The sequence below is a fragment of the Chiloscyllium plagiosum genome, chromosome 9, assembly GCF_004010195.1.
Source record: "Chiloscyllium plagiosum isolate BGI_BamShark_2017 chromosome 9, ASM401019v2, whole genome shotgun sequence".
Classification (NCBI taxonomy): Eukaryota; Metazoa; Chordata; class Chondrichthyes; order Orectolobiformes; family Hemiscylliidae; genus Chiloscyllium; species Chiloscyllium plagiosum.
Window position 1 is genome coordinate 68,744,692 of NC_057718.1, and position 20,770 is coordinate 68,765,461.

The window sequence follows — 20,770 nt, forward strand, 5'->3', positions numbered from 1 at the left end:
GAAAACCAGCCAATTCCTCCTCATTGATATTGAACCTTTTTAGTGACTGAATTTCCTCCCTTTACTATGGCCTGTGTTGCATCCCCTTGCTAGCTAAGACATATGCAAAGTATTCACTAAAGGTCTGAGTCAAGCCTCCATTTAAACCACGACTCTGCCCTAATCCTCATTTTACCATCGTTTTACTCTTTACATGTAAAGAAGACTTTGGAATTCTCTTCTACGTTACCTTTCAGTCTCTTCATTGCACCTCTTTTCTTTTTTTATTTATTTTTTGCCCACCCCTCTAAACCTTCTAAGTACAGCCTGGTTCTCAATTGTATTTTCTACTTGACAACTGTCATAAATACGCTTTTTCTTTATAATTCCTCCTTTAAAAGCAATAAAAAATTGAATTTGATGTACATGGGAGAGAGAATCCTTCAATATAGGAAAATCTGGGTGCCCTGGTACACAAATCTCAAAACAGTGGAGAGTAATGGGATTACTGATTGGTTATTAATCCACAAATTGAGCTAATGTTCTGGGCACCTGGGTTTGAATCCCACCATGATGGAATTTGAAATAATTTTTTAAAAAATCTGAAATGAAGAATCTACTGATGACCGGAAACCATTGGCGATTGTCAGAAAAACCGATCAGCCTCACTAATGTCTTTCAGGGTAGGAAATCTGCCATTCTTATCTGGTCAGGTCTTCATGTGACTCCAGTTCCCAGCAGTGTGGTTCACTCTTAACTGCACTCTGAAATGGCCTCACAAGCTATTCAGTGATTGATAGAACCACAAAGTCTCAACAAAGAAATGAAACCAAATGGACTACCTGGCGTTGACCAAGGCACCAGAAAAGAAACCGCACTGTCAACGCTGCAAAGTTCTTTATACTAACATCTGGGGCTAGTGTCAAAATTGAGGGAGCTATCTCTCAGACTAGCCAAGCAACAGCCTGACGTAGCCATGCTCGCAGAATCTTAGCTTTCAAACAATGTCCCAGACATTGCCTCCATCATCCCTGGATATGTCCTAGACCCAGCACAAGTGGCAGCACCATGATATACAGTTGTGAGAGAGTTGCCTGGAGTCTTCAACATTTAAGTATTATTAATGGAAGACATGAAAGTCCAGCTGTGATAGTATCAGTAAGCGTGTATTTTAAATGTTGTAACTGCATCTCCCACTTCCTTTGGCAGTCACTCTATACAAGTGTGAAAAAAGTTGCCCTTCCGATCCTTTTTGAATTTTGACCCCCTCACCTTTAAAATTATGCCCTCTTGTTTTGAACACTCCTACTCTAGAGAAAAGACCGTTGCTATTCACCTCATCTATGCCCCTTTTAATTTTATAAACCTCTCTCAAGTCACCCCTCAACCACCTCCTGTTCAGGGATTTAAAACTGCTTGCTTGTCCAGCCCCTCCTCAAAACTCTTCTCCCCCAGTTCCGGTAACATCTTGTAAATCTCTTCTGCCAATTTAATAACATACTTCCTAAAGCAGAGCATCCACAACTGCATGCAGTACTCCAAACACGTAAAATGAAGGCAAGTGTGCTAAATGCTGCCTTCATTTATATGTCTACTTGTGATGCTATTTTCAAAGAGCTGCAAAACAGACCCCTAGGGCTCTCTGTTCAACAACATTCCCCAGGGCCTTTCCATTAACTGTGTAAGACCTGCCCTTGTTTGTCTTACCAAAATGCAAGACCTCAGATTTATCGAAATTAAACTTCATCTGTCACTCCTCAGCCTGTTGGCCCAGGTAATCAAGATCCTGTTGTAATCTTTGACAATCTTCTTCACTGTCCAGTATATCACTAATTTTGGTGTCATCAGCAAACTTACTTACTATGCTTCCTATGAAGTATTGCTTTCACATTGAGTTATGCGGCACACGCTATGCTAAATGGGACAGACTTTGAACAGATCTAGCAATACAAGACTTAGCGTCCGTGAGGCACTGTGGGCTGTCAACCACAACAGAATTGTACTGCACAATCTGAAATCCCGTGGCCTGTTTAGACCCTACTTGACCATTGCCATCAAGGCAGGGGATCAGCTCTGGATCAATGGAGAGTGCTGGAGGGCATATCAAAAGCAACACCAGACAAAAAATGTGTGTTGTCTCGACCAACAGATCAGATCTAAGCTTTGTAGTCCTGCCATGAAGGAATGTTGGTTGACAATTAAATGACTCGCTGGAGTAGGAGCGTTCATCAATGTAGGAAGAGTCCAGCACATCATTGCAAAACATAAGGCTGAAATTTTCAATCAGAAGTGCAGAGTGGATGATCCATCTCTGTGTGCCCCAGTCATTTCCGAACATCTCAGATACCAGTCTTTGGTCAATTCAGTTCATTTCACGTGATATCAAAAAATGGTTGGGGGCACTGAATACTGCAAAGTTGATGGTCCTTGACAACATTCTAGCAACGATACTGAAGACTTGTGCTCCAGAACCTGCTGCTCCCCTAGCCAAGGTTTTCCAGGACAGTTACAACACTGGCACCTATCTAACAATGTGGAAAACTGTCCAGATATATCCTCTACACAAAAAGCAAGACAAATCCAACCTGGCCAATTACTGCCCATGAGTTTACACTCAATCGTCAGTAAAGTGATGGAAGATGAACAGCACCTACTTAGCAATAACCTGCGCACTGATGCCCAAATTGAGTTCTACCAAAGTCACTCAGCTCTTGACCTCATTATATCCTTGGTTCAAACATGGGGAAACGTACTGAATTCAAGAGGTGAGGTAAGACTGCCAGCCCTTGACATCAAGGCCATATTTGACAACAAGGAGCCTTAGCAAAACTGGAATCAATGGGTATCTGGGAAAAACTCTGCACTGTTTGGAGTCATACTTGGCATGTAGGAAAATGGTCATAGTTGCTGGTGGTCAGTCATTCCAGGTGCAGAACATCTCCGCAGGGTAGTGTCCTAGGCCCAATCACCTCCAGCTGCTTCATCAATGATAGTCCCTTCTTCATAAGGTCAGAAGTGGGAATCTTTGTCAATGTTTGCATAATGTCCAGCACCATTACCTGCTACTCGGATACTGCAGCAGTCCATATTCAATTGCAAGAGGATCCGGACATTACCTAGGCTTGGGCTGACAAGTGACAAGTAACTTAGTATCACACAAATGCCAGGCAATGACCATCTCTAATACGAATAATCTAATCACTGCCGTTGACATTCAGTGGTGTTGAATCCCACAACTATTAACATCCTGGGGGATACCATTGACGTAAATACAGTGGCTACAAGAGCAAGTCAGAGGGTAGGAATGCTGTGGCAAGTAACTCACCTCCTGACTCCCCTAAGCCTGTCCACCATCTACAAGGAAAAAGTCATGGGTGTGATGGAAAATTCCAAACCTGCCTGGATGGGTGCAGCTCCAACAACACTCAGGAAGCTTGACACCATCCAAGACAAAGCAGCTTGCTTGATTGCTTGTGGACGTGATGCCATTCGTTCTTCCTCCACCGACACTCAGCAGCTGCAGTGTGTATTATCAACAACATTCCCTGCAGAAATTGGCTAACCAACCTAGACTGCACCTTCCAAATCCATGACCACTTCCATCTCGAAGGACAAGGGCAGCAGATACAGGGCAAAACCATCAACTGCCATATCCCCTTCAAGTTGCTCACCATCCCAATTTGGAAATACATTGCCGTTCCTTCAATGTCACTAAATCAAGATCCTGCAATTCCCTCCCTAAGTACGTTGTGGGTCAATCTATGGCAGTTGGACTGCAGCAGTTCAAACAGGCAGTTCAATATTTCGTTTTCAAGGGCAACTAGGGATGGGCAATAAATGCTGGCCAGCCAAAGACCCCTCAGCATGCAGGTAAAGCAAATAATTAAGAAGGAACATAGAATGCAAGGGCGTGAATTATAAAAGTAGGAAAGACTTATTGCAACTATACAACTGAGATGACACCTACAGTACAGATCATCTTATTCAAGAGGCGACATACTTGTATTGATGGCAGATTCATTCAATTGATTCCAGGGCAAAGGGGTTATCTTATGAGGAAAGGTTGATTAAGTTGGACTAGTATACATTGGTGATTAGAAGAATGAGAGGTGATCTTAACGAAACATTTAATATTTTAGGGAGGCTTGTTCAGCTCGGTGTTGTGAGGATGTTTCCCCTCAGAGCAGCATGCAAAACCAAAGGGCAGTGTCAGAATACAGAAAATATGTTCCACTTTGAAGATGAGGAGGAATTATTAGTTTAAAAATGATGGCAGATCTCTACTCCTACCCCCACATTCTAGTAGAATGGATATATTGGTCCAATGATACTATCAGGATGTCCTAAGAACTGTATTGGACTGTTTGAAGATGTTCGAATGATTCCATGCTAGAGGCAGAAAGAAAGGGGCTAGAAATAATTGAAATGAAGCTTCACAGTGTCAATGAAATAAAAAATAATCAATTTGGATTTGCTTATTTAATTGAAGTTGGTTCTTCATCTTGGCTTTTCTGTCCCTTTTCTAAATTTGCTGTTGTCATATGTATGTAAGTTTGGATATGAATTTTTTGACAGTCCTGTTGTATACAGCAAACAAATTGAATAGTACTATACCGTGCCCTGCATGTAATCTGCCAAATGTAACTCATATCCATTGTTACTCCTCACCCTCACTCTTTACTACTGGAAATATTAAATCTTGCATATACTACTTCCCCTTCAGTTAAGAGAGTCCCTCATCCAAACTGATTCCAGTGTACGGACAGACAAACTTTAGTCTCTGTTGCAGGGCAGGGTAGCACAGAACTGGAGGTAGCAACAACCAACAAATGAGGGAATGGCTGCATGTCATTGGGTCTATGGCAGAGATACTGATCGCTATAATTGGAGCAACATCAGTGAGTTGTGGCCAGCAGAAGGGTTGAAAACATTGAAGATTATAGTATGTTCCTACTTAATGCACCTTGCATCCCATTTTTCTCCCATTCCACAATATTTTCCGATATCCCAGCCACCAAATGGTGTTAGCATGCACCTCTTAATCTACGTGCACCAGGCCACACTCTTATCAACGTAACCCTACCCTCTATTTTCAGCTACTCATGAACTGTCATCTGGCCTGGCAGTGTTGTGAGAACGTGAGTCTAAAGGAGCAGAACACTGATTTTCATAATGTCATATTTAGATTCCATCTCAGATGCTCGAACTCTTGAGCATGGCATAGTAGGACAATTTACATGTTTTGAATCTTGCGTTTGAGAAAGAGAAAGGATAGTGCATAAGGTACTGTCAGTGTGCACACATCTTCTGCTAAAGAGGCTTCAGATAAGGAAATTGATATATGAAATAGAGAAGAAAACTGATAGATGTGCACATTAAAATGTGCTGATAGATCAGTCAGCCTATTATCACTTGGAAGAAGCGTAGATGAGTCTTATTCCAACTTAGTGAAGGAATCTTTGCAAAGCTTAGAGCCTATCCTTTCTAATATAGAAGTGGTGGTCAACACCTTGTGGACTCAACCAGGACCTTCAGGACCTGTTGTTGTTTCAGCTTCCATTGCACAAGTAGAAGGCACCCAGTGTCTGAGTACTGTTGTGGAAGCTCACATTGAGTTCTACAATGTGTTTGTTGCCATACTAGTCCAACATGCTGCCCTACAGGCTCAGACTACTGCCACAATGAACCCAGATAACACTATTCCAAGAGGCTTTCAGACTTTTTGTTCAGCAATTTGTGCTAACTGAACATTAGAATAGCTGAAGCACCACCAGAGAGGAATGGCACGTTTTAATATGCTTTTCTCTCTGAGGATAATAGAATTTGTGTTACAAGCACTGCCATTTTATTTGTTGCTGTTGTCCGTTAGTAATCTTGTCTGCAGCCTCTGCCAGTGAAAAGCAGCAGTCATCCACAAGCATACTTATACCCACTGCAGCACAGGGCTAGGGAAAGATACTTGTCAACAGGTACTGTGGAAATCGACAAAAGTGACCAGTTGAAGTTTGAGTGAATATTGATGATTTGTTCAATAGAGATAGAACATAGGACAGAGTTGGTGTAAATTGTTGTTTTGTGGTCACTGTTATTGCAGTAGTATAACAAAGGGCATTGTTACGGTGCTCTGTAGAGGAATGGTAAGGTAATATATGGGACTAGTTTTTATTTCAATGGAATGTGTGTCACTAGCATTTAAGGGCCATGCCTAATTGACCATTGGTGGTGAGCCTCTTTCTTGAATTACTGCACATCTATTAATGGTGTGGTGCTATTTGGGAAGGAGTTGCAGGATTTTGAACCAAATAGAATGAAAAACAAAATGACAATATAGTTCCAATTTAGGATGGTGTATGGCTTGAAGGGGAACTTGCAACATTTCCTGCCTTTTGTGCTTCTAGTAGTAGAGGTGAAGGGATTGAAATGCCTAGTCATAGGTGGCTTAACAAGTGTCACAAATCTAGTCCCTTTTGTTTTCTAAAAGCTGTTCCTTGGCTCAAGGAGACTCTCTTATCCTTGTTTTTTTTCAGAGGGGCAATAAACCAGGGTGGGCTTTGATCAGTCTGGTTTGGTGCAGAGATGAAAAGGATTTCGAGAGGCCTTTTGTTTATGTGTAAACAGATGAGACTTCAAGCCAAAGTGGTCATGTTTTAAAAGCGACCTGTATAATGAAAGGGGAATGGCCAGCTATCTAGCTGACCTGAGCTGAGCAGTTTAAGTTCAGTCTTGAAGTAAAAGTCTTCGAGGAGAAAGTGAGGACTGCAGATGCTGGAGATCAGAGCTGAAAATGTGTTGCTGGAAAAGCACAGCAGGTCAGGCAGCATCCAAGGAACAGGAGAATCGACGTTTCAGGCATGAGCCCTTCTTCATTCCTGAAGAAGGGCTCATGCCCGAAATGTCCATTCTCCTGTTCCTTGGATGCTGCCTGACCTGCTGTACTTTTCCAGCAACACATTTTCAGCTTCAGTCTTGAAGTGGCAAGTTCAACAGCTTTGTGGAAACGCTGTCTCTTTTCTGCCCTTCAACTTCAACTTCAATCTATAAGCATGTGTTCCATTTGTACTGGTTTTTAAAAGGAGTTCCCCTTTTGGGACTGTTGTGTATATTTGGAACAGCATAATTAAGTCTAGTTGGATAGGCTGAGTTCTGTAAGGATTTTTTATTCTGTTCTTAGTGTTTCATTATGTAATTTTGTGAATAAATTTTTGTCGGTTTTAAAATCTAGTAGTCAACCTAACTATCTTACTCCAGCTAATTTTGACTGTACACATACCGAAACAAATTGCAAAGTTATGGTCTGGGGCTGCCTGCTTAAGAATGTTTTGAGTGGTCTGGTCTAGTCCATAACACAAGTTATTAGAGTGCATATTGTATGTGGTACACACTACCATCATTGTGTCTTAGTGGGAAAGGGAGTGAATATTAAAGGTAGTGGATTAGGTGCCAATCAAGTGGATTGGTATATCTTAGATTCTGTTGTGCTTAGTGTTGTTTGGATCGCACACATCCAGAATATTCCATCCTGACTTGTGCCTTATAAATGGTAAAGAGACTTTGAGAAATCTGGAGGCGTGTTACTTTCCTCATATTTCAGAAGCTAGGAAATCTCTACATCAGGCTCCTACTTGTCAACTACAGCTCCATCTTTAACACTATAATCCCAACCTAAGTCTCAGCTTTACCCTCTGCAACTGGATCCTCATCTTCCTGACACAGATTGAAATCAGTGAAGATAGACAGCAGGACTTCCTCCATGATGATCTTCAATACTGTGCCCAGCAAGGATAGGTAGCTCCCCTACTGTACTCCCTTTTACACTTACTACTGTGTGGCCAAATTTCATGCAAATGTCAAATTTTGCAAGTTTGCCAACAACACCATTGTAGGCCACATATCAAACAATGATCTCAAACAACAGGAAGGAGATAGAGGGCTTGGTGTTGTGGTGTGACGATAACAATGTCTCTCTCTCTCAATATCAGCAAAACAAAAGAACTGACCATTGATTTCAGGAAGAAAGGAGGAGGACACTTCTATCTACATCAATGGAGCTGAGGTACAGGGTCAAGAACATCAAGTTCATTGGAGTGGCAATATCTGTTGTGGACCCCTCATGTAGATGTGATGGTCAAGAAGGCATAACAAAGCCTCTTCTTCCTTAGACGGTTTAGGAAATTCAGTATATCCATAAAGAACTTCAACTTTTGCACCACAGAAAGCATTCTATCTGGGTGCATAATGGCTTGGTATGGCATCTGTTCTACCCAGGACCTGAGGAAACTGCAGAAAGTTGTGCATATCACCCAGACCATCACGGAAGCTAACCTCTCTTCCACAGACTTCATGTACACTTCTCATTGTCATGGAAAGACTGCCAATATCATCAGACCCCTTCCACTCCGGTAATACTCTCTTCCAACCGCTTCAGTCAGGCAGAAGATACAGAAGCTTGAACATGCATACCAATAGGTTCAAGAACAGCTTCTTCCCTGCTGTTATTAAATTGCTGAATGGATTCTGTAATTTTAAATCTAATGTTGATCTTTCTTTTGTCAACCTCCTACACAGTTGTACCTCACCCATTATGCCTCACTCTGTCTAAGCACCCTATAATCTAAATATCTTCGTATGTTGTAATCTGCCTGTATTGCTTGCAGAACAAACCTTTTCACTGTACTCAGATACATGTGACTACAATAAATTAAATCAAATGTCTTTGTAGCCATAATATTTATACAGGTAGTACAGTGAAGTTTCTGGATAATAATAAACCCTAGGATGTTGATCGTATTGTAATACCATTGAATTTTGAGGGGAGATGGTTAGGTTATCTCTTACTGCCACTCATTAGCCCAAACCTGGAATGTGTCCTGGTCTTATTGAATATGGACACAGACTGCTTTAGCATCTGAATTGTCGCCATTGATTGTATGCAATCATTGATGAATATCCTCACTTCTGAACTTTATCATGGAGGGCAGGTCACTCCAAGCAGCTGACAATGGTTGGGCCTAGACACTAGTCCAAGTATGATATGTTGGGTCTGAGATAATTGACCTCCAACAACTATAACCATCTTGCTTTGAATTCGGTCTGACTCCAACCAGTCGAGATTTTTCCCCAGATTCACATTAGCTCTAGTTTTACGAAAGCTCCTGATGCTACACCTAGTTAAATGTTGCCTTGATGTCAAGAATTGTCACTCACCTCACTTCTGGAGTTCAGCTTTATTGTTCATGTTTAGATCCAAGCTATAATGAGGGCATCTGCAGTTGTGACCACAGAAACAGGAGTTGAATTTGAAGAAGTTAGCTGTCGCCTTCCTTTCTCTACTCCAATCTCCTGACCCCTTTCTCTTCTTTCTAGTCCTGCCACTTCTTTCTGCCCCTCCTTCCTGAACTACTTTTTCTCCTCCCAGACAACCCTTTTCTTTTCCTTCTTGCCCACCACCCCTCCTCTTTTTGGCCCCTCTTCCATTCACCCAGCTCCCCATCTGCTACCCTTGTCACTTGTAATGCCAAGATTACAGGCATTTAAAAAAAAAACGATTTTGTGATCAGTATGTCAATAATGCATTTTTTTAATCATTTTGTTTATCTCTACCCATATCCATCTGTTTCTCCATCTATATTTATTTCCACTTCTTCCTGTTGTTCACTTATCTCTTTTGCTGTCCTCTGCTGCAAAACCAGCTACTGGAAGTGAACAAGTGGCTTTTGATGGAATCCTACTGTTACAGCTGCCCACGTTGTAAAATAAGGTTCGGAATTGAATCTGGGCAAGTGTGAGCACTATACCATTTCCTGCCACTTAAGTCATCATGAATAGATGTTGTCAACTTAGTTTCCACTGTCATCCCCTGTGGCTTATCATTTTCTGTAGAGTAATGGAAAATGTCAGAAGCAGAGAATTTTGTAGTAAATATTTCTCTGATCTAACTATTTTAAGAAATAAACACATTAAATAATGTGTATGCTTTGTTCAAATTCTTGAAGTTAAATTAATTGCTTTGACAGTGTTGCTAGGAGGATATTTTATTTTGTAAGTCTTTTTGTCAGCTAATATTTGATATAGTTACCACTGTTCCTTGCATTAAATCCATTTAAGCAAACTCACTGTCCATAATCAAGGAAGAATAGGACCGAAGTCAGATAAGATCTGTGAAATACATTAAAGCTGTCTGTTTTATATATTGTTCTTGATTATGTTTTTGCTCTTGTATATCCATCCGCATCCCTCACCACCTGAAGCCTGGAGGAAGAACGCCTTATCTTCTGCCTCGGAACTCTTTAACCCCAAGGCATCAATGTGGACTTCACTAGTTTCCTCATTTCCCCTCCCCCCACCTTACCCCAGTTCCAACCTACCAGCTCAGCACCACCCTCATGACCTGTTCTCACCTTCATCCCCAGCCCAATCCACCTATTGTACTCTTGGCTACTTTCTCCCCAGCCCCACATTTCCCCCCCCCCCCTCCCATTTATCTCTCCATCCCAGAGGTTCCCTGCCTCATTCCTGTTGAAGGGCTTTTGCCCAAAACGTCAATTTTTCTGCTGCTCAGATTCTGCCTGACCTGCTGTGCTTTTCCAGCACCCCTCTAATCTAGACTTTGATCTTCAGCATTTGCAGTCCTCACTTTTACCTACCATCCTGCAGTTGAACTTATTTAGGAAAGGGTGGATTGTATTTTATTCCTATCTAACACCTTGTCATTTAGAAACTATGTTTTGAGTAGAATAATTTTGGGATCAAGTACAGAAATCAGTAAAAGCTAGTAGACATACTCAGGGCAAAGAAAAAGAGGTGGAATTTGTATTTTGAATGTTAGGTCGTCTGGCTGGAACCCATCTGAAATCAGCCTGGGTAGGACCCCTCGGGAAGAATAATTTGGCCTGGGGGTGTGAGGAAGGTGAAATGTGCATTCAACAGAATTATATCCAACAGAGTTATATTCAATGGCTTAACTTAAGAAGACATGTTGTATTTAGTAGGCTTGCATTTTTTTAACATGGAACATATGGTGATATTATTTGAGATGTTCATGATGATCAACGTTGTTATTGGTGGTTTGAATGATCGAATAAACTGCTCCCTCTGGTGGAGAAATCCAGACCAAGGGCGGGCATGTATTGTCAAAATGGAGAGATTGAACTTTCAGGTGCAGTGTCAGAAAATACTTCACATCAAGGATAATGGAGCCTTCAAAGCTTTTGAAGCTGGATCAATTGAAAATTTCAAAACTGAGCTTATTTTTTTTGGAAAACAGATTACCAATAAGGTGAGTAAGTGGAGTTAAAGTACAAGCTAGCTCTGATCTAACTGAATTCCTGAAAAGATTCAAGGAGTTAAATTGCCTACTTCTGTTCCTACTACAATTGGTGTTGACTGACTGACTGCTTTTAAGATGCAGAAATGATCATGTTCTGTGCTGATTGTGTTCTGTTTTTTTCTTGAAAGCACTGCCTAAAGAATATCAGAAGATGGGAAAAGCTTTGCAAAACCTTTCACAGGTTTTTGCAACCAGTGGTTATGAAGGTAATGTGCTATTATTTATGTTTCAGGGTAGTCTTTTGTATGCACCTCTAGCTTATTACAGAATTCAGGAAATCTTATAAAGGAAGTTTCAAGCAGTTGCAAATCATTGCTATAACCCTGCTCAATTGTGGCACAATGGTCATTGCTGTGTTGTAATTCTCTTCATGCAATCACTCCAGTGCATCCGTCACACTTCAAACAAATGTATCCACTTGGTTATTCTTGGATTTTTAATACCGTATTTCATTTTGGGTCCTTGTTCTTGTTCCTTTGGAAATAGTGCCAAAGTTAGTACATTTTGTAAATGATGACACAATATGTAAATATATATTGATTTATATAACTATAAATTGATTTTTATTTCAAGGATCTCTTACTTTCAATCTAGGTAAATTTAGTTCTTGGCAGGATTGTGTGTTTAAAAAAAGATTCCACCTATTGCTGAATTTTTAAAATCATATATATGTGTGTGTAACTTGGTTAAAATTTGATGAGTACAGCTGAAGATGGGTTTATCACAAAAATGAGTATTTTGAACCTGAGAGTAACCTGATTTTGAATTTTTGAAATGATTGAAAAATAGACAAAGCTATTTTCCATTTGATTTGTCATGCAGTTGCCCGTTTCTGAGTAAGCGTTTTTAAAAAAAATAGTAAATTTGAAACTTTACTATACTTGTCTATTATTGTCCTGTGTCAAAAGAATCAGGTTTTTTTTTTGAAGCCTGTTTGAAAGCCTGTAAATTAGAGGAAATTCCCAATAGTGATTAATATATTCTGTGGTTGTGACATATCTGCATTGTATGACCTCATCTGGTGCAATGTTTTTTTAAACTATTGCAAGAGTTCATGGAAACTCAGTTTGCGTTTAAAATTCCGTAATCTTTTTTTGTGCCAGTTATGCAGATATCAGAGGAACTGTGTAAAAAAGAAGTTCAGTCAAGTGGAAACTGAAGATCTTTGTCATTAGGAAGTTATCTTTTTGTTGGGAATTTATTTCCTTGTGAAACGTATCTATCATAACATTTGCTGTATAATCGGGCAAAGGATTCAGTTGTTGATTTGTGTTTCAGGTGAATCCATTTTGACAGATCCTTTAACTGAAGTAGGAAAGACATTTGAAGAAATTGCCAGCATCTTTGCAGAACAGGTATTTGAGTAGTTTGTATTTGAGTTTGAGTATGAATAGTTATATTGAAGAAGTAAAATGCTACCTAAAATTGATAGTAACAGTAGACTGTAAGAATGTGATATTAAAACTCTCAACAGTAGTCATTTTTAAAAAAGAAAACGAAAAAAAGATCTTTTGGTAATGTGCAGTGCTCCCGTGGAATTCAGACATTACCACAAAGGTTGTGAAGCAAAGGAATGAATAGTAGAATATTGGTTCAGATTTGCCTTTTGTTTTGCATTATTGATGTATTTGTAATGCTGCAAAGGTGTGCCTCACTGAGGAAACAATAGGAATAATTGACTTTTTGGCATGTTACAATAATTGAAATTGAAATGATGAAATCGGAGTGCAAATGCTGTTTTTAATGAGATATGTTTTATGTAAATATGTGATATAACCTTGTGTTTTCAACAGCCTAAAAAGGACTTGCATTATCTGATGGAAACAAACCAAGAGTACAAGGGATTACTAGGATGTTTCCCTGATATCATTAGTGTGCATAAGGTAAAAAAAAATTCACTGCAGATTTTTTTGTCCTTAATTAGATGGCAATAAAAATATGGATAAATGAAATTAATTTGAAGCAAAATATGGATTATTTAAAAACTATTGCATAAAAGATCTTTTAAACTGTCCGTTCGAAGTCCTGTGGATTGATACTGTACAAACTAATTGATCATTGAGTCAATAGAGGAGTCCAGAGATATTTATAATAGGCAAAGAATGGAAGACATGCTTAAAGAGCCATTGTGGGCTGGATTTTAGCCTAAGCTAGCAGAATGATGTGCTTGACTACCAAACCACTCTACTATCTTTTAGTTGAAATTAGCATCTCAGCATGGATTAATTTAGTTAAAAATCACACAACACCAGGTTATAGTCCAACAGGTTTACTTGGAAGCACTAGCTTTCGGAGCGCTGCTCCTTCATCAGGTGGTTGATGAAGGAGCAGCGCTCAGAAAGCTAGGGCTTCCAAATTAAACCTGCTGGACTATAACCTGGTGTTTGTGATTTTTAACTTTGTACACCCCAGTCCAAAGCTGGCACCTCCAAATGTGGATTAATTTATATTGCGTCAATTAAGTTTAAATAAATTCATGACTTCTCTCTGAAAATGAGAAACAAAGATTGGGATTGTTTGTGAGTGTCGAATCCCATGGGGGAAGCAGTCACTTATTGTGACCTTTGCTTGGGTGTCCCTTTAACTGGCCTGGAGACAGGCTTGACATTCATTTAAGGATGATAGCTGTCTCTTGCAGATAGAGGATCAATCAAAGACATTGCAGCTTGAAAGGGGCAGCAGCTGCAATCAAAGCTAAGTGTCATCTTTCAAATATTTAAAAATCTCAAACAAAAAAATGGAACTTGCAGTCAGGCAGTCACTGTGGGGAGGAGCTATTATGGTGAAGGAAGGAGAGGTCTTCTATAGGGAGGTCTGAGACTGTTCCTGCGCTAAAGTAAATTTTGGGGCGGTACGGTGGCTCAGTGGTTAGCCCTGCTGCCTCACAGCACCAGGGTCCCAGGTTCAATTCCAGCCTCTGGTGACTGTCTGTGTGGGTTTCCTCCGGGTGCTCCAGTTTTCTCCCACAGTCCAAAGATGTGCAGGTCAGGTGAATTGGCCATGCTAAATTGTTTATAGTGTTAGGTGCATTAGTAAGAGGGAAATGGGTCTGGGTGGGTTCCTCTTCAGAGGGTCATTGTGGACTGGTTGGGCCGAAGGACCTGTTTCCATGCTGGAGGGAATGTAATCAAATCTGAAGTGTCTCTCGGCTTGCCTGGAATTATGGCACTCACTCTGCCACCTCAGGATACCTAAATGTGCCTTCATGCCCACGAGAACCTGGAAGCTGGCTGGAGAATCCCAGCTGCCTTTCTTTAAATTTTTTTCAGTGACTTGTAATGACTTCCAGTCACATTGCCGGCTGGTAGCCCAGTGATCCGAAGTGGGATGAGGCCAGGGAATCTGCCCACTGGTGCAGCTTTTCTTTTGGGCCTCTAATTTGCCTCCTCCTCCAACTTCTGCAGGTACTTGAAATCCAACGTATTGTTTCAGATTCACCAGTTTTGGTAAGTGGAAGGACAAGTCCTTTTTAGGACACTACTTCTTCCAGTTTTTTTTTAGGTAAAGCCTTGGATAATAATTAGAAATAACAGGGAAACTGATACAAATCATTGATTTTGGCCATGTGTAGTGTTCCACTATGGGAGCCTTCATTTAGAAAGATTTCAACGCCTTCCAAGCATTTACTGAAATGGTATCCATGTTGAAGGTTTTGAAGAGAAATTTTTAAAAATACTGGATGTTACACCAGGTAGCAAGGTCACAGAGTGGTTAACACTGCTGCGGCACAGTGGTTAGCACTGCTGCCTCACAGCGCCTGAGACCCGGGTTCAATTCCCGCCTCAGGCGACTGACTGTGTGGAGTTTGCACGTTCTCCCCGTGTCTGCATGGGTTTCCTCCGGGTGCTCCGGTTTCCGCCCACAGTCCAAAGATGTGCAGGTCAGGTGAATTGGCCATGCTAAAATTGGCCGTAGTGTTAGGTAAGAGGTAAATATAGGGGTATGGGTGGGTTGCGCTTCGGCGGGTCGGTGTTGTTGGGCCTGTTGGGCCTGTTTCCACACTGTAATGTAGTCTAATCTAATCTAATACCAGCGACATGGTTTGTTTCTAGCCATTGGTGTCTGTCTTTGTGGAGTTTGCACATTCTCCCAGAGTCTAGATGGGTTTCTCTGGGTGCTCTGTTTTCCTCTCACAGTCCAAAGGTTTAGATGGAGTGGCTATGCTAAATTGCTCCGTAATGTGCAGGCTATGTGGGTTAACTATGGTGAATATGCCTGTAACGCACATGTGGGATTTCGTTGGCCCAAATGGCCTCTACCTGCACTGTTGAGATTCTATGATTCAATGCACATGAACAGGGAGTTTTAAGAAATTGCTCAAATTTTTTGATTAAAGACAGAAGGAGCAAATCTCCTTGGTCACTGAGTTGGAAACCGGGGTGGAGTCACAAATTTGAAAACCAGAAGAGCTATTTGGCATGATCTGTGGAAGGAGAAACAGGACTAATTGAGTGAATTCGACTGACTCTTGCGGTTTGGGGTGAGGCATTAAAATCACTGTGCATTTTACTGATTGTGGTGTCTGGGACATGCTGCAAGGAAACAGGCAACTTTTTTTTAATATGTCCAGAAGTGCTGTTATACAAAATTTAATATTTTCTCATCACCCATGGTAATTTCCAACTATTAACCAAGGCATTATGGTCATTGACAGTATAATCTTGTCAACATTTTGTTGTTAGTCTCTGTCATGTCAGATGGTCATGAGCTATAGTGAAATAATCACCTTGTTGCAGCTCAGCAGGAGTCAGGGTTGGGGGAGAGATATTTATGGACCTGAGAAATGGGCATCAAAAAGAAAGCAGCACCCATGGCTCTAATAACTTTCCCAGAAGGGAACTATTGTCTACTTGGACCTGAGAACTTTGCTAGCACTTCCTTGATTTTAATATACCTGTTGTAGACCTGACAGCGGGCCCATAAATGACCAATCAGAAAGACTCTGTGGTAAGATTGCTGAGTGGTTCCTGCTGGAGGCATGTGTAACCTCAGCTGCTTTTTTATTTTACTCCAAAGTGAGAATCCCCATGGATAAAATTCAGATCAATTAACTTGGCTTGTCTTTCCACAGATGCTTCTGTATGAACTGAGTATTTCCAGTATTTCTAGTTCCATATCCAATTGTCAGCATCAGTATTTTGTGATGGTGTAAATCAGGGTAAAAAGGGAAAGATATGCGTTGAACTGAAGTGCTGTTAGTAAGTCAGTAAAAGAAAAGAGGAACTTGCATTCAGATAGTGTCTTTCATTACCTTAGGAAGTCCCAGTTTGTTTGATAGTCAATTAAGTACTTTTTGAAGCGTTGCTACTATTGTGATGCAGGAAGCATAGGTCCGGTTTGCATACAACAAGATTCCATAGACAGGAATTCATTATTGACCAAACAATCTGAATTAGTGATGTTAGTGGAAGCGGAAGTGTTGTCCAGATGCTTGATAGGACTCTCTTGCTCCATTTCAATGTGGTGCCATAGGATCCATTGGATTTATCTGAAAGGGTTTGTTTAACTTCTCATCCAAAAGAAGACATTTCTGACAGTTCAGCACTCCCTCAATTCAGTACTGGAATCTTGGCCTAGGTTTTTGTGCTAAAGTCTTGAGAATTTGAACATCCAACCTTCTGAAAGTGAATGTTGCCTTCCTGAGAATGGATAGCTGCTCCTGAAATGCAAGATTTCTGGTCTTGTGTTCAAGCAATTGGAGACGCACACTGGACTTGTATTTATTCAGTGTACATGAAGTGTTCTATGGTTCTCACATGGCACAGGAATTGCAGGCACAATTTTTAATGCACTTGCCACTTTTTGTTAGCTTGTTTATGTCCTGTGGACCTATTGTCAGTGTTCTTTGCTAGGGCTGCTGAGCTTTGGCTATCTGTTGCATGACAGTTGGTTGAACTGCTGGGACACTCTGCACGCCCTTCTGCATGCTGCTGTCATCGCACTCATAATATTAGATGACTGTTGTTTGTGCTGCAGTGGAGATTATGAAATTGTAGCTGACAATTGTAGCTGAAAGAAAGAACAAACTGAGGCAGGAAGAAGAACATAGCAAATTATTATGAGAAAAAGAAACAAATTTCTCAAGAAGGGAAAAGTTCAATATAGCTCCTGGAGGTACTGTGCAAGTCAGCTTAAAAAGGTCTAAAACCTGGATGGCTGCGTGAATTGCTTGAACATGCTAAAAAGCTGGGTGTTTGCTTAGCAGAAGAACCGTGAAACAGGGTGTTTATTGATCTGTCAGTTGAAAAGGAACTGTGGAAAGCTACACCATCATCAGTCATGATCTGAAAAAGAGAGGATTTGTATAGGTGTGACTTGCTAATGACAACTGCGTGAAATGTGGAAGTGGAAGCTATTTTTGGATAGAACTCCTGATCTACTATGCACAAATAAAGATCGACATTTTTTAAGCTTGTCAGCATAATTTTCAAGGAGGAATTAGCTATTGTTGGGGCAAAAGGGATCAATAGATATGGGGCAAAAGTGCGAACAGGATGATCGTATAGAATGGTGAAGCAATCTCAAAGGGCCAAATGGTCTACTGTTTCAGTTTTCTATGTTTGTAAATTGTGGAACTTCATTTTTGTGGGGAATAATGTAAATGCTTGTCTTTGTGTAAGGTGTATCTTTGTTGTTTTGATTATCTAACATGTACTTTACCTTTTTCATTTGAAGTATCATTTGCCTGTTGATTTTATGTGGCTTTTGATTTGTGTTGAAGTTATTGAATGTGGTAACTTTTTCATCTGGAGGCTATTCATTAAATTTGAATCTTTTAACATATGGTTTCACTTGCAGGGATTATAACAGGGTTGAGTTGAGTATAGTCAAATGTGTCCAGAATTGCTTAATTATTGTCCTCCATATAACACTATTAATTGGAAGAATTGTAAATATGTAGAACATTAAAATTAAATCTTCTTGTATTTCTTAAGTTGTGCTAAAGTATTCATTTATAGTGTTGGATTAATGCATACTCAGTTTAACATTTCCTCCAATCTGTACAATTAATCACATTTAGTTTGTAACTGTTACCTAATGAAGAAAAACTTAAAAGCTAACAACTATGAATGGTATGTAAATACCTTGTTGGTAGCCTGTGTATGATATTTTGATAAGAAATGTAGCCACGCATTTTCTTTTAAAATGGAATTCTGTTTTGATGGACCTTTTTGGTGTGTTAGCATGTAACAAATGATAGTTAATGACTATCTCCGATAAAAGAGAATCTAACTGTTGCCTCTTGATATTCACTGACATTACTATTGCTAAAATCTCCCACCATCAACATCCTGAAATTATCATTGACCAGGAATAGAACTGGATCAGCCATACTGTGGCCACAAAAGCAGATTAGAAACTGGGAATTCTACCACAAGTCAGTTATTACCTGACTTCCCAAAGTTTATCCACCATCTGAGACTCGAGTCAGGAGTATAATGGCCTGTTCTCCACTTATCTAGATAAATGTAGCTCCAACTCAAGAAGCCCAAAATCATCCAGGATGAAACAGCTCACTTGATTAACACCTCACCCTCCACCTTAAACATTATTCTCTCCACCACCAATGCCCAGTGGCAGTGTGCACCATCTACAAGATGCATTGTAGCAGCTCTGTATGGTTTCTTTAACCGAGCTTCTAAAATCATGACATGGACTACCTAAAGGAAAAAAGACAGCAGATGCTGGATTGTCACCATCTGCAAGTTCCCCTCCAAGCTGAATAACATCCTGACTCGGAACTGTGTCATCATTACTTCACTGTCAGTAGTGAAAATCCTGGATAAAAACCAAAAGAACTGTGGATGTGGTAAATCAGAAACAAATGCAGAAGTTGCTTTAAAAGTTCAGCAGGTCTGGCAGCATCTGTGCAGAGAAATCAGTTAACATTTTGGGTCTTGCGACCCTTCCGGACTGCTGAGCTCTTCTAGCAACTTCTGCTTTAGTTTGTGACAATCCTGGCATTCCTTTCCCAGCAGTACAGAGAGAGTGTACATGGCCTGCAGTTCTTCACTGATGGGCAGCAAATGTTTTCCTAGCCACAGACACCCAAAAAGTGAGGAAGAAATATTTTAAAAATCTTTTTATTTATAATCTGACAATGTACAGTTTGGTCAGTAATTTATTGACTAAAACTCAGCAGTAAAATTTTCATGTTGATCTGAGAGCAATTGTTACAGGAACAAGTGTAAGTCTTCAGCCCATTAAGCTTGTTGCACCATTTAATACAATCATGGCTGATTGAAAGCTTGAATACCTTTTACCTACATAACCAAAGATTTATCAATCTCTACTTCTAAATAAACTCAGACCCAGCTTTCATAGTCCTCTGAAGAACAGAATTCCAAACATTCACCATTGAGTAAAAACAAAATCATCTTACATTGGTCCTTAATACCATCTCTTGTTATTTTTAAATTGTGCCCCTGCGTCTAGACTCCAAAGCAAGAGAAACATCTTATCGACTATATTTATCTCATCTATCCCTTTTAAGAATTTTGTAGGTTTCAATGAGATCACCTTTTTGAGACTTTTAATAGTTTATGTTGATTTTATGAACTTTATGTATGATGCTGTAACTTTATTGTTTATGACAGGGAGCTATAGAAAAAGCAAAAGAAGGTGACAAACTAGTTGCTTTGAATAAAGTGACACCACAAGAAAAGAATACCATGGTGAACCGTATTGGAACAATGTCTTATGCATTCCAAGGTAGGTATAGGATCAAAATCTATTTCTAAAAAGTGACTTTGCATATTTTGCATTCATATATACTTTTGATTTTTTTCTTTCTTCTGAGGAAGAAAACAGTTTAGAACACTTCATAGCAATAATAATAGAAATTTGGGATTCTTGGCTGCTGGCATTAGGTTTGCCAACACTGCTTGGAGGCAACAACTTCTAAATGCCTTCTCAGTGTTGCTGCATTTACACTAATTGCTTTGGACCCCTATAACTGAGTGTTGTCTCTTGTGGATTCACATCAGCAGCCATTGTGCCTGAAGTTCAAAAAACGAGGAGGACACTAATGAGCAGGCGAAGGAGAAAATCAGTGCATCCAATTCACTTCAAGACCTTTTTGATATTTGTAATATTAAAATAATCTTTACCTTACTCATACTAAGGTTGTGTATTTTTATTTTATTTATTGTCACATGGAATAGAATCCTATAGTGTGGAAACTGGCCATACATCCCAAAACGTCCACACTGACTCAAGATTATCCCATCCAGACTCACCCCCCCACTCTACAACCCTGCATTTTCCATACAATATGTAACCTACACATCCCTGATCACACTATATGGGTAATGTAGCAATCCACCTAACCTGCACGTCTTTGGACTGTGGGAGGAAACCAGAGCATCTGGAGGAAACCCACGCAGACACAAGGAGAATGTGTAAACTCCACACAGACATTCGCTCAAGGCTGGAATTGAAACCGGGGCCCTGGTGCTGTGAGGC

General features: G+C 40.2%; 1 protein-coding gene across 5 annotated transcripts in view; it reads left to right on the top strand.

Annotated features, from left to right (window-relative positions):
- Positions 1-20,770, top strand: part of LOC122552919 (sorting nexin-9-like) — a 160,939-nt gene that overhangs the window by 132,017 nt on the left and 8,152 nt on the right. For all 5 annotated transcript variants that reach the window (XM_043696162.1, XM_043696161.1, XM_043696163.1 and 2 more), the window contains 4 exons: positions 11,434-11,511; positions 12,584-12,660; positions 13,099-13,188; positions 19,903-20,017. In XM_043696162.1, coding sequence (XP_043552097.1) covers positions 11,434-11,511; positions 12,584-12,660; positions 13,099-13,188; positions 19,903-20,017 — 360 coding nt within the window. The remainder of the gene's footprint in view (positions 1-11,433; positions 11,512-12,583; positions 12,661-13,098; positions 13,189-19,902; positions 20,018-20,770) is intronic.